The sequence below is a fragment of the Heterodontus francisci genome, chromosome 12 (genome assembly GCF_036365525.1).
Source record: "Heterodontus francisci isolate sHetFra1 chromosome 12, sHetFra1.hap1, whole genome shotgun sequence".
NCBI lineage: Eukaryota > Metazoa > Chordata > Chondrichthyes > Heterodontiformes > Heterodontidae > Heterodontus > Heterodontus francisci.
The window spans coordinates 22,808,461-22,822,136 of NC_090382.1; the positions used below are offsets into that span (position 1 = coordinate 22,808,461).

Sequence of the window (13,676 nt, forward strand, 5' to 3'; positions counted from 1 at the left end):
ACACCTCTTTTTTCTCTTTAAATCCATAAGGCGTTTAAATCGCTTCATCTTCGCTAACGCTGTGCAGACCTGTCGCCGCAATGTATAGAACATGTCATCTCTCAGCAAGAGTTAGATGTTCGAATATGTTCCATTATATCACCTCCAAATGTGTCCATCTATTTGGTCCCCACATACACGTTTAGCCTTTTGAAAGGAATCTGTTAAGTTTATTTTGTACCAGTGCAATCTATGTAATTGGCATCTGTCTTCTACACCTTCCAGACTAAAGCCCCGAGTCAAGAGCACGAAACTGTTTACATTCGATACATCAGTATTGAGGGGAATCTCTGACTGGCTTGTTTGTATTTTGCCTGCAGGTTCATTTAGAAAATGTACATAATTCACATCGCGACTTTCGAGTTCTTGTGTTAAAATATCTATTTCCCCTGATTCAGTGTGTAAGTGATGCATGGGATTTGCACCCCAAAAACAGAAATAGGGGTTATCTGGAACTTATTTCATTGGTGAAGTTGTCTTATTATGACATGTGTTTTGCTATAAAGCAGCGAGGACGTGCTGTTTCAAGGGTTTAAATGTAGGCTGCAAGCTCAAGAAACTCGACACCTGGGCTTAAACTGCCAGAGTTCTGAGTTCTAGGCGACCAGGTACAGTATCGGGGAAGAATTGACCGTTTCAGGCGGAATGCTTATGTTAGTTTCAAGTTTTGAATTGCGTTTTATTCAATCCAAGCAAAATTGGGAAGATGGGACAATGTTGAATGTGCTACCTGTTGTATTTACAATGACACTAAATCGAAGAGTAAAGAGAGACTTAACTCTTAAGCCATTATCCATGTATAAAGGGGTATTTTACAAGTCAAACCTGTATTAGTCCAAGATGACAGTGCAGAGTGCTGTGATTTATATAAGCAAAATATCACGCCTTGTGGTTGTAAGATTATCATTCCTATATGTCATGTTATTTTATTGTTAAAAACTGTACCCTACTTAAGCGACAGTTCAGTTATGGTGAGATTCTGAGCATCATTCTGCATTGGCGTCGCAAACGTGTGCTTTCATGCATGTGTGTGTGTGTTTGTACGCGTATGTGTTTATCTGTGTGTGTGTTTTTTTGTGTGTGTGTGTGTGCGGGTTATTAGGACTGACTCGCTCCCCGAACACACCCCAGCTGCCCAAGGCCCTGAAATAAATGCTATCTGATCCACAGCAACCTCTACTATATTGTGCAGGATTTTCATCTGATTTTAAATGATCGTATTTACTAATGTTCCTCCCAAGAACTTTCTAAATGTAAAAATAAGTAAACAAGAAAAGCTGAGTTTTTGTTGATGTAAAATCTCGCCATCCCTGAAGCACACGCACAGTGAATTTCCTAAATGTAGTGTGGCGAACCTCAGAGGCGTTTGCAGATCAGGAGATGCAACTCCAGATGAAGTTGCAGAACTGTTTGGGGAGAGATCTTGCCATCTGTGATATCACTACAGTCAAATGGACCCAAGTAACCTCGTGGGATTTTTGCCCCCCCTCCCCAGAAATTATCCACGCAGGACAGTTATAGAACGGGTTGCTCAAAGAAAAATAAATATTTCATCAATATATTAAATGTTTTAAAAATCCAATAGAGGATTGTTTTTTAAACAGTGAATTCCTTGCACCTTTACCGCTTTGTTATGTCAAATATAAAAACTAGAACAAAACATGTTTTACTCTATTGTCAGGTTTTCCTGTCAATCATACAGAGACTGCGCAGCCATTGGCTTAAGGGGAAGGCGGGTTTTACCATATTTGGTACTCCGTTCAACCTCTTCCACCCCCAACTCCTCTCGCTACGACCCATTCGGGAGGGGGGGGGGGGGGGTCGCTGTATGATTTTGTCGCCCCCCGGGAAGAGATAGAGGTTGGTGGGGTAGTTCAGAGAGAGCGTGGCTGCACCAGAGAGAAAGAGAGAGGTAGACGTGAATTCCTACAGGGGCAATCCGCTCCCATCACTGACTCCCAACTGCCCGCCCCCTGTCTTCCCACCCCGAGAGATCAGAGAACAAGCATCACTCCCACCCACACCTCCCCCCCCCTCCCCTCCAAAAAAACCCAGCATCATTCACAAGGGAAAACCTCGCCGCCCAGCATTTCTCATTCATTCGCCGGGACTGGCAGACACGACCATTTGTGAATACACATATACATACAGAGGGAGAGAGAAAATAAACTTAGTGTTTCTAATTGGACGATGACACTTGCTGTTGCAAAGCCCGGTAGCTCGACTTGATCTTGTGTGTATCTCAAACCTCACCTGCTACCGCCCCCCTTTTGACCCCCTTTTTTCGGGATTATTTTAGTCATACGGATCACAAACCTCCAGTGCGTGTGTGTGTGCCTTTCTTTCTCTCTCCCCTTTCTCCCCTTTTTCTCTCTCTCTTCCCCCCTCCCACCAACTGTGTGATCCGGTGTGACAGACGGCCCACAGTTAGATATTATCACTATATTGTGCACTTTTTTGGAGGATACTTGACTTGAGTGAAAACTGCGTTTCAACATCTTACACCGGTTCTGCTGGCTTTTGACGACAGAAAGGAGGAGAGAGGGGGAAAAAAGCGTGTTTCCATGTTTGGGATTCAGGAAAATATACAACGAAGCGGGGGCAGCATGAAGGAAGAACCGATCGGGAGCGGGATCAACGCTGTCCGGTCCTGGATGCAGGGAGCTGGGATAATGGATGCAAACACAGCCGCTCAAAGGTAAGGCGATGAATTCATCTTAATGTTCAGCACATAAACACACACAATATTATATGTATGTATGTATGTTTATAATAGGTCATGGATGTGTCGAAAGTCCATTTGCAAGTCAAACCAAGAGAGATGTAATCGGTATAGTTTGAAAATCTGACATCTTTTAAACATTCCGTTTTATGTCTCCTTTCTAACCATTTCTCGTCTCGCTTTTTAAAAAATCTTTCTGCATTTTGGGTGAAATGATATAATTTGAGATATTGAATATAAACGGTGATTTGTTTGTACATTCGCCTATTTCCGTTATGTTGTCCGATTTAACGAGCGGAATGTGACGCTTACTTTAAAAAGCGGATTTTAAACTATCTTAACCTACTAAACTTAAAATAATGTATTTTTCAATAAAAAAAAACACGCTGCTCCAAACATCCCAGAAGTTCCCTGGGTCGCTAAACAGCGCGTTAAACATCTCAACACTGCTGACATTACAATACAACTCAATTAGGGATATAAAGTATTTCATTAATTTGGATCTTCAATTTATTCAAAATCTAATGTAACTGCGAAGTGTTTTTAAAATGCAAGTTTTATACAGCATCTTGGAAAAGGCGAGTTTTGAAGCTGTTTTTTGACGTTTGCTGGTTGTTGTTTTTTTCACCGATTCATCCTGCTCTTGTCTGCCCGCAGCGGAGTCGGCCTGGCCCGGGCTCATTTCGAGAAACAACCGCCCTCCAACCTGCGCAAATCCAACTTCTTTCACTTTGTGCTGGCTCTGTACGACCGCCAGGGTCAGCCGGTGGAGATAGAGCGGACAGCATTCGTGGGCTTCGTGGAAAAAGATAAAGTAAGTTTGATTTTGTTTCCGAAAGAAAAGTTTGAAGAAACGGGGCGAAGTTTATTGCGAGGTACAAGCGGATTGTCTCAATAAGCTCACTAAACACTGTCTGTCTGATCGGCTGGATATCAGTTATTGTGACCAAAATCAGATTCACTCTGTGATTTAGACAAAACAGGTACTTTTTAAAAATATATTGGGAATATTTGTTATAATGAAAGCAATAACTATACACTATATATACTGTATATATGCACATGTTATATTAATCGCCGTGCTTAAGCTTTGACCCGCTCGTCGCTTTAAAATGGAAACAAAGTCGTTGATTTTTTTTGCCAGAATATTCAGATTTAAATATACAGTAAAATCTAGCAGGCTTTGTGCCAGTGGGTTCCTGGCCGCACAGATAGTCTAGTGACCCGAATTTCGCCGGCTAAAACTCGACAACTTTTTTTTAAGGAGATTTTAATTGGTTTTGCACTTTATTTGGCAAGTTTTCTTTTAAATCCGCATTCTTTTTAAAAATCGTTTCAGGAAATAGGTGCCGAAAAGACCAATAACGGGATTCATTACAGATTACAGCTGCTCTACAGTAATGGTAAGTGGCCTGTTATCGCCTTTGACAGTTGTTGCTAACTTGGAGCTCTCCGGGAATGGTTGCGGGGAGCAGAGATCGTTCAACTCAGCCACCCCCCCCCCCCCCATCCCCCCGAGTCGCTGGGAGATTTCTGTTCTGTTTCTTGAAATAGATTGTCCCATTTGTTGAAAATGTCATTTCTTCCCGCCGGTAAACTTCACGCTGCTTAAATCCACACTTTGTCCTCACTAACCTCTCTCATACACACCAACTCTTTCTGTGGATAAAACACGGGCTCTATCAATCCCCTGTCCCGCACATCTGTCGCTCGACTATGTTTAGCATTTCCAAAGAAGCGGAGTTTGAATCAGTTCATTCGCTTTAGAAGGTTTGCAACGTGTCCCAAACCTAGTCTGCAGCTGTAAAGTGTTTACACTATTTATCCCACATAACCCCCTTTTTACCCGCCTTTAAATAACCCCTAACCTCCTTATCAATCGCTGCGAGCCCCTGTTTCCAAATGCAACACACTTCCATCCGGATTCATTTCTTTGAAATATTCCTGCTGATTCTGTCTGAGTCCAGTGTTCGCACTGTGATTGCGGGAGGAAGCGGGGAGGGGGGTGAATGCAAACTAAAATTAGAGTGTTGCTAACAGGCTTTTAAATAAAAGTGATAAGGCCTTCGGATTGAAACTGACAGTTTTCATATATTTTCATGTTCAGGGATAAGGACAGAGCAGGACTTGTACGTCCGGCTGATCGACTCTATGACGAAGCAGGTAAGATGATCTTTGATATATAATTGTAAGGATTTTTTTTTTAGAAAACGGAACCATGAAAAAGAAAGCCGAGCAGTTTTTAATCGTGCCCGGAGTGTTTAGATTAAGCGACAGGTCCTGCAGATATTTCGGTGCCAGTCCCGCCAGTATGAGGAATGCAGGGGTTTTCATGCTAATTAAGTTACAGATGGAATTGTCCTGAAACGGTCAAAGTCAAGGAAAGTGTCTGGCGAGAAGGGCAGAGTCTGATGCGTTTTGGGGGAGTGATTAAGAGGTTTTAGGGAAGTTAGACATTGAAAGCTGTTCGATCTTTCTGACGCAAAAAGCGTGAAAAAAAGTTTTACATCCCCAATAGGTAAACTCGACTGAGAGGGGATGTGATGGTTGGAGGGGAAGGAAGAGGAGGAGGAGGGGGGGGCCCTCCAATGAATTTGAATTTCAGAAAGAAAGAGCTTACGATCGGAAGAAAATGAAGAGAGCGCGAAAAAGGGCGTCGCAACAATTTCTAGTTTGTATGTGGCGGGACTCTTCAGTATAGATCCCGAAATTGAGAAGGTTTTAATGTATAAATATTTCAGTGGTCTTCGAGTGAAGTAGTAAAGGATTTCGTTTTCGTATTTATTCAGATTGATCCCCTTAATTTCACTTTTATTAATGTGCAATGTGTTTTAAAGGGGTGCGTGAAGCGAGCGACTCTCCCAACACACTGTATGTGTTATTCATTTTAACACAAGGCTCTGGCCATATTTATTTACGTGACTGTTTTGAGTTTTGACAGGTTACCTGGCTCTCTCATCATCGTAAACAGGACTAAATACTAGGGTTTGTTATAAATCGCGATTCCATCCAGCTTTAACCGAGCAACAACTATAAATATATACTTACTCAAGTTTAGATTCACATTAGCCAACAAGCAGCATTTTGTCCGTTATTTGAAAGACAAATATTCCTTTAGAGTTAATTTAAAATTAATTTCAGCGTTTATATATATATTGATAATAAAATAATGATGGTCGTTGTATGCTCTCACAGTTTAAGGCTCAGAGCTGTCAAGTGTTCCCCACACACTGAGAGAACACCAGAAATGCACCTCTGGCACTGGGACTTACTATGTTCATTTCAGCATTTCCCCTCTCTTCCATCTCCTGAAGTTTTTGGTTAATTTCAAGGCGGCTGCAAACGGGCATCAGTTTATAGAGAAAAAAAGATTTATTTTGGAACGCATGAACATTATTTTCTGTGTGAAATATTCATCCTAGCTTCCTTGCCACGTTTGGTTCTTAATGTACCTCGCTTCCTGCCCAAAACAAACCATAACATCAACAGGCAACTCTTGTTATGAAAATATCTCCGCAGTTCTTTTGATATTCTTTCTGAACACGATTTCCTGCTATTGAGGTCTGCCAGGCTAGGCCAAAGAGAGAGAGAGACGCATCCGAAGTCAAAGAGAGAAAGAGAATTTCCCAATTGCAGCTAGAAATGCTGATCCACATTCAAGCAAACCCGCATTTTTAATAACTTCAAAAATATACATAACACCTTTGTTAAAGTAATCAATATGTCATTAATCACAAAGCCAACAGCAGTTAAACGCAACTTCTCAGCATACCGTGTGTATATACAATGAACCTTGCACGACAGCCAAATTAACTCGAGATAACTTTTAATGACCCGGCCACACCGTCTCAAATAGCCTGTTCTCGCAATTGTTTTCCTTCTGGACTTTCCGCAATCCATTTACTTTAAAACCAACCCCCGCCCCCAACCAAAAAAAAACGATGTACCCTGCGGTTGATAATATATATTGTTTGGAGGACACCCCTTGGTGTGGCAGATTGGGATTTCTCCACACTGAAAGAAACAGGAAATGTTCCCATAAAAACTGTGATTTCAGTGAGTCTTTTTTTTATTTTAAAGAAGGTTGAAGTCAACGTTCCGTCCTGCGGCTGTGTTTGACCGCAGACTCTGATTATCTGAATCCATCAAACTTCTGATGCGTCCATATGTAATGTTTATTTTTTAATTTTAGCTCTGTTTCAAACATACACATTACCAATTTTAAAACATCTCAGGGGTTTGTTCTTTACAACCTACATAAATCTAGTCAGATGGAGTATTATCCTAAATGCCTGATCGCCTGCTCAGACGGTATGTGTAATAGAAGAATAATTATCTGTATGCATTAAAAATGAATGAAGTTTAAAAAATCCCAGATAGCACTCCGATCAAACACATTGCTTTCAAAGGTTCTTATTCCCACTGCTAGATTTAATACATTTTTTGTTAAATCATTTATTAATATATTGCTTTTACAATTTATTCATTTTATATATGTAAAAAAAAACACACACACTGGATGCTGATTAGTTCTCTATTTTCCACATTTTTCTTTAGCCTCTGTTGGTTTCTCTCGTGTGTACAAGGGAACGAGGTTAAGCTTTCACACGAAAACAGAGCTAGCGGAAACAACAATAAACACATGGGAGCAGTTGGGGTGGCATACTGAACGCAGCTCACCATCTGTCGGCGAATATCTCTCCAAATCTGCCGCCCCATTCCTCCTCAGCTCAGCTTTGTCTCCGGCCCACTGTCTGCATATCATGTCCCCCACCCCAACTGCGATGACTAGATTTCCAAAAGACACTCCCTTATCCTTTCTCGATTGTGCATTTTTACAATATTACATTAAATTGTATTCAGCCCTGTATTGTAAAACATTTAAACACAGACGACGCTGTATTCTATATGGGCAACAGTGAGACGTGTCACAGCATACTTTGTCGAGGGAAATTTTTGCAAATGTGGAAATTAACATGAAATTAGCGAGCCGTGTAATGAGCATTCTATATTGGATTTCCATTCTGGTCCATTATTTATAGTGCTGTAAGTAATATCGGAAATATACCAGGTTGTATATAGTGCGTCACAGGATTATTGTGAGTGTTAAGACTAGGAATTTTACAGTAATTATCCAGACTTACAATGAGTTCACCTATTGTGTCTATATTCATAATTTGATAACCATGGGAGTTAACATGTAGAACGATTTGTAGAAGGTATTTACACTTTGTTTCCTTTTAGTCAGTGAATTCTCACTATCTAGCATCTTTGTAACTGACCCTCACCCTGCTTCCATTAATACAGTCCTGCACCCCATTGTATAACATTCTTCACTTTTTGAAATACTTTGAATTGTTCATGTTCCAAAAACTATATGTGAAGTGGCAGTGAGGTTTTTTAACCTGGAATTGTTGCACATCCTTATGTAGTAGTCAGTGGGTGTAGATTTTCAGAGTGTTTTGATTGGCATCCAATGCAGATGAGTAAATGTCCACTAAAAGATGCAATCTTATTGGCCAAGCCAGGCTTCTGGGACGATTGATAATTGTACTTGCACCAAAGAGACTGAAAAATTGTGCCACCTTTTACAAAATCGATACTGCCTACCTTTGCTAACAAAGTACTCCCTTGCTCTGTAAAATTCCCATATCAGAAGTACTGAGATGTCGATGGAAAGGGCTGAAACAGATGTGAATGTATATTGTGCAGCACTGTCACCAGAGCCAGAACTGGGTTTGATTCTTCCTTACTTCTCCCAAGAAATGTTGGCGAATGTTTCTCAGTTTGAACTAACAAAACACAACTCTTTCTCTTCCCAGCTGTAAATCTGGATTCATAAGCAAAAATAACCCGTCATCCAAACTTTTAAGAAAAAATTGTTGCAATATTAATATTGGTGAAGGGAATGGTAATATGTAAGGAGCATGTTGAGGTCTAGGGAAGTTGCAGAGTTAAATGTCTCATAATATCTTTTTAAATTACCATCACACATTGATAATTTTGACGAAATTCAGAAAAGACCAACTTGTATGTATGAACTGAAATTATTGGTAAACACTAAGTCAACTACCAGAACAAACAACAATACAGACCTTTAACATCCAAAAACATCCCAAAGGGAATGAACACAATGAAAGGGAAATGCAGACTAACAAAGATATTAATTTTGTTCCATTTTGTAATTTTTTGGGGGTTTGACATTTAGGTATTAAACATTTGTCAGTTGTATATTTCCCAGTGATCCTATTTGTTATGCTTCAATAAATTGTGGCAGTCATGCAAAATATTGTAACATTTTCTCTGACAGTCAATGTCTGATTTTGAAATGCTGTACTTTGGTATTGATGACTGCTGCGTTAAACTGCGGAACTTGAACATCTTTGTGATGGTATTCCTTGGCAATATATGGCAGCGAAGTAGTTATGTTACTGGTCAGAGACCTGGATAACCCAGGATAACTTGAGAGCAAATCCTGCCATGGCAGTCTAAAAATTTGAATTCAGTTGTTTCTTAAATCTGTTGTATTGCCACAAAGCCCCTAATGGTTCATTAATGTCTTTTAGGGAAGGAAACATGCTGTCCTTACCCAATCTGGCCTATATGGGATTCTTAACTGCCCTTTGAAGTGGCCTAGCAAGCTACTCCAGCTGGTTGGGCAATTCGCGCTGTATAAGTGCCAGCTTTGCCAGTGATGTTCACATTCTGAGATTGAAATCTGAGGGGAAAATGAGAGGCGAGGTGGCGGATCAGCACTTTAGGGTTAAAACATATTCTTTCTGTTCCAGGCTATCGTGTATGAGGGACAGGACAAGAATCCTGAAATGTGCCGAGTCCTTCTCACACATGAGATCATGTGCAGGTAAGGAAGCTCAGAGCTGTCCTGAAGGCTATATAGTCTCTCAGATACATATTCATTTTCTTAAAGCATTGGCTCACTTCTATTTGACCAGTCAGTTAAACAATGCCTGCTTGTATAAAAATAATATAATGAGCTACATTCTCTTTACCATTCCTCACCATTCCCCACACAACTTCAGTTATAAACTTAGCCACAGATTTTTCTGTTGTGTTTATTAAGCATTATCAACTCTGGGCAAGCCACCATCCAGCCAAAGTAGTTTCTAATAGCAGTGACTTTCAGAAGTACAATTTCAATATTTGAAATGAGCTACAAAACTATTTGGAGTCCTTTTTTAAAAAAAAATCACTTAACATTTAGCATGCATTAATTTCACAGTTTGTGCCAAGAATGTCACACTGCTTTTAGTTTTATTATTCAGTAAGCATGTAACTTAATTCTCCAAGTACATGGGAGATCATAGTCACAAGCAATACTGTTGGATTTAAAAAGAAATCTCCACAAAACAGGAATCTCTAGCTATTCTGCTACCCCCCCCCCCCCCACGCCACCCCCCCCCCCCCCCCCCACCCCATGCCCTTGCTTTCCCTTGGATCCTCCGAGCTCTCCTGTACCTCAACCAAGTGAGAATTTTTCATATGTGAGCTGAGACAGTGATTGTCAGCAGGTCGTTTGATTGCGGGGGAAATATTTAAATATATAATATAAAATTAGCCATACACTGAGCTACTTTGATTCTAGGCTTGTCTGATGTCCTTGCAACAATGCTTTTGACAGGAGTCGCTGAACACTGATCAGGACTAGGAAACCTGGCTGCTATTTTCCCTCCTTAACCCGAGGGGCACTGAGGCCAATTTCTACTGCTGCCCTAGCTAACGCAGAACAGACCAGGAGTTGGACTTGAGACCTTCTGGTCTTGATTTCACTGTTTGGCTTGGAAGATTTGCGAGACTTGACAAATTATTCCAACTGACTAATGACATTTATCTCATTACAACAAATTCAGGGATTAAAAAACCTCCCATTATAATAAATGTTTCCCAAGCTCCCAGCTGGACTGCATTAAAGCCTGTGGTGTCCAAGCCCTGTTAAGACAAACTTTGCTGCAAGAGAAAGTGATTTATTTCAAGCTGGTCCCATGGCATCATTCGTACTAAGTTTTCATCTGCGTAATAACAACTGCACAGCTGTAATTATTTTAGCAGTCACAGGAAGTGGACAGTGCCGTCAAAAAATTCCCATATGTGGTTCCAGCATAGTCGTAAGTGTTGGAAAACCACAGCAGTCTGTTTTGAGGGAATAACATTGGGAAAGCAACTTAGAATCTCAGTAACATGACCTCCCCCACCCCCTCCCCCCCCAGCCCCCGCTCCTGTTCCTTTCGTAGGAAGAGCCATTCAGGGTCTGTAACAGTAAGATTTGAGTGTACACACTGAAAGCAGCTGGCAACACTAACTAAAAATGATCTTGATATAGTCACAACACAGCAAGGAGCTTGTCCTAGAAATTGTCCTTGTTCCAAGTTTCAAAGTATGTCATTTAAAGGAGAAGAAAAATGTGTGCATTTATATGCTGCGTGAAAATGTCTTGAAGTTATTCCCACAGTGAATTTTTTTTTGAAGTACCGTGAGTATTGTTAATTAGGCTTTTATTTCATTTGGAAAAGGATCGCCCCAATATCTCAGTGGGTAAAGGGACCATATGGTGCAGTACTCGGCTATTTGTTTCAGGAAAGATTTTCATTTCAATCCCTTGTCTCGGCAGAGTTAGCTGACCCCTGCTGGGCAGCAGTTGGGGCTGCTACAGTTGGCCACTGGGTTTGAGAGCAGGAAAACTAGACAAGGCTCTCGCTTCTGATTGCAATCAAGTAACCCACTTTGCTGGAAAATGTGTGATTGTAGGTGTCAGCTGAAGACAGTTTCGGGCTTAATTGCATCATGCCACCTATAGTCAAATAGCCTGCAGATACTCAGAGCCCAGGCTCACAAGTGAAGAGTGGTCACTTGGGTGAGTTGGTGGAAGGCTGCCAGCAATTGTGGAGTTGAACCTCAGTCCTGCACCGTCAGGAGAGGAAGGGTAAAAATCACAAACCTCTTAACATCTGGTGAAATTGTTTCATTTGAACGCTAGGTTTAAGTGCTATAGTGTGTACGTGCAAGTGGACTTTAGCTTAACAATTGTTTTATAGTTACCTGCTTCCATAACACAAGTAGTAAAATAGTAATTTAAATCATTATATTTGACAGTTACAGAGTAACCCTACTGACCCATTTGTTAAAGTCACTAATGGGTCCTTATGAATAATAAATGCTCGAATGGACTCATAATACTGCTTTCTGGTAACCAAACAGGGAATGTCTCTTAACTTGTAACATTTTTGTTGCATATTGTTGCATTATAGACTCAGGGTTAGATTAGCAAGTGCATAACCAGGGCGACAGCACACTTACTGCTTCTGGGAAGCATTTTATTTCCTTTCACTGGTGTGCTTTGCATGTCTCTAAATTGCTTTTAGTGAGGTCTGAAAGACCCATTACTGCAATGGTCCTGTATGTCCATTTGTCTGAGTTCCACTGTGACTATAATCAGATAGGAAATAGAGGAAAGTTCGGGAATATTATTAAGAATAAGGCTAATTTGAAAATCAGACAGTCCTGATTTCAGGAACAGCCATTAATAGATATTAAAAAAGCAATACTGTTAACAGTCAAAAATAGAAGCTTAGTGACAATTGTTCGCAACATTAGAGAAGGAACAAGCACCATCACCGATGGCTAGCATTGGATGCAATTACCCAAGCAAGCATCCAAACCTCACTATAAAGCAATGCTAACACAACCTGTTGTGGTGCCTAGTTGTGGCTCCAGAAATTAGCTGGAAATTAAACTGTTGTCTGTCATTTTCCAAAGTTGTTTTCTTCCCCTAATTTTTGTTAATTTACAACTATCTAATACCACCTAGATGTTCTTTGTATTGTACAATAATAAGGATAAACAGTGTTAACCTGGTAAATAGGTAAATTGTTCCATTAAGTGAGTTAAACAGTATTTAGCTAACTTAATGGAAATTATCTATAATCATGAAAAAATTACTAATTGGGAGACCAGCAGCAACAAATTATACTTACATGGGAGGAACTTGCCTTTATTATAATGCATTATCATATTCTCAGGACGGTACTTTATTGCCAATAAATTACTTCTGAAGTGAAGTAACTGGTTATGTAAATGGACAGGGAGTCAATCTGTGCACAGTAAAGCCCTACAAACAATAATGAGATGAATGACCAGTTAGTCTGTACTTAGTATTGGCTGCAGGAGCAGTGTTAGACAGGACAATGGGAGAAGACAATGCTTTTCAAGTAGTGCAATGGGATCTTTTGCATCCACCTGACAGACAGACGGTGGATTTGATCCTATTGTCCACCCAAAAGATGGCATCTCTGACAATGCAGCACTCCCTCAGTTCTGTGCTGAAGTGTCAGGCTGGATCAGTTGTAATGTGGAAAATACCCCAAGGTGCTTCATAGAGTCGAAATGGACGAGAAGAATAGTTAAGGGGAGAAAGAGGACTGAAAAGATTTTTTTTAAGGTACAGGATTGAGGAAGGTGTTAAGGACAAGAAGAGATGTAGCAGGATAGAGGGTGGGGTAAGGTGGGGTGGTGTGGAGTGGAGAAGCTCCAGAAATTAGGGCTGTCATGATGGAGGCTTTTGCACCAACAGTGGGATGGAAAGGAATTTGGGATTCATAAGACGCTGGCATTGGAGGATCAAGGGGCATGGGCTGAAACACATGGGTGGAAGAGCTCATCACAGCAGTAGAGTAAAATGATGCCATGGAGGGATTTCATATGACATTCTCTGTCCAGTATTTAAACAGCAGAGTTAACCCATTTAAAATAAATGGGTCAATGCTTCTGTTAAAATAGCAGGCAGTGGGATATCATATCACAAATAGTAATTTCTAAGCTTCAAAGCATTTACTATGGTAATGCTGCCCTCTTTTTTGTATGAAACATCTTGTTCTCATTGAGAATTAGATGTAAAAGAAGA

General features: G+C 40.5%; 1 protein-coding gene across 5 annotated transcripts in view; it reads left to right on the top strand.

Moving 5' to 3' along the window:
* The first annotated feature begins 2,077 nt into the window (after nucleotides 1–2,077).
* ebf1a (EBF transcription factor 1a) overlaps nucleotides 2,078–13,676 on the top strand; it is a 523,139-nt gene continuing 511,540 nt past the window's right edge. The window contains exons 1-5 of one of the 5 annotated variants that reach the window (XM_068043198.1): nucleotides 2,078–2,737; nucleotides 3,419–3,575; nucleotides 4,101–4,164; nucleotides 4,869–4,924; nucleotides 9,550–9,623. In XM_068043198.1, coding sequence (XP_067899299.1) covers nucleotides 2,604–2,737; nucleotides 3,419–3,575; nucleotides 4,101–4,164; nucleotides 4,869–4,924; nucleotides 9,550–9,623 — 485 coding nt within the window. In that variant the 5' untranslated portion in view covers nucleotides 2,078–2,603. The remainder of the gene's footprint in view (nucleotides 2,738–3,418; nucleotides 3,576–4,100; nucleotides 4,165–4,868; nucleotides 4,925–9,549; nucleotides 9,624–13,676) is intronic. The other 4 variants (XM_068043197.1, XM_068043199.1, XM_068043200.1 and 1 more) reach the window with 4 other exon arrangements.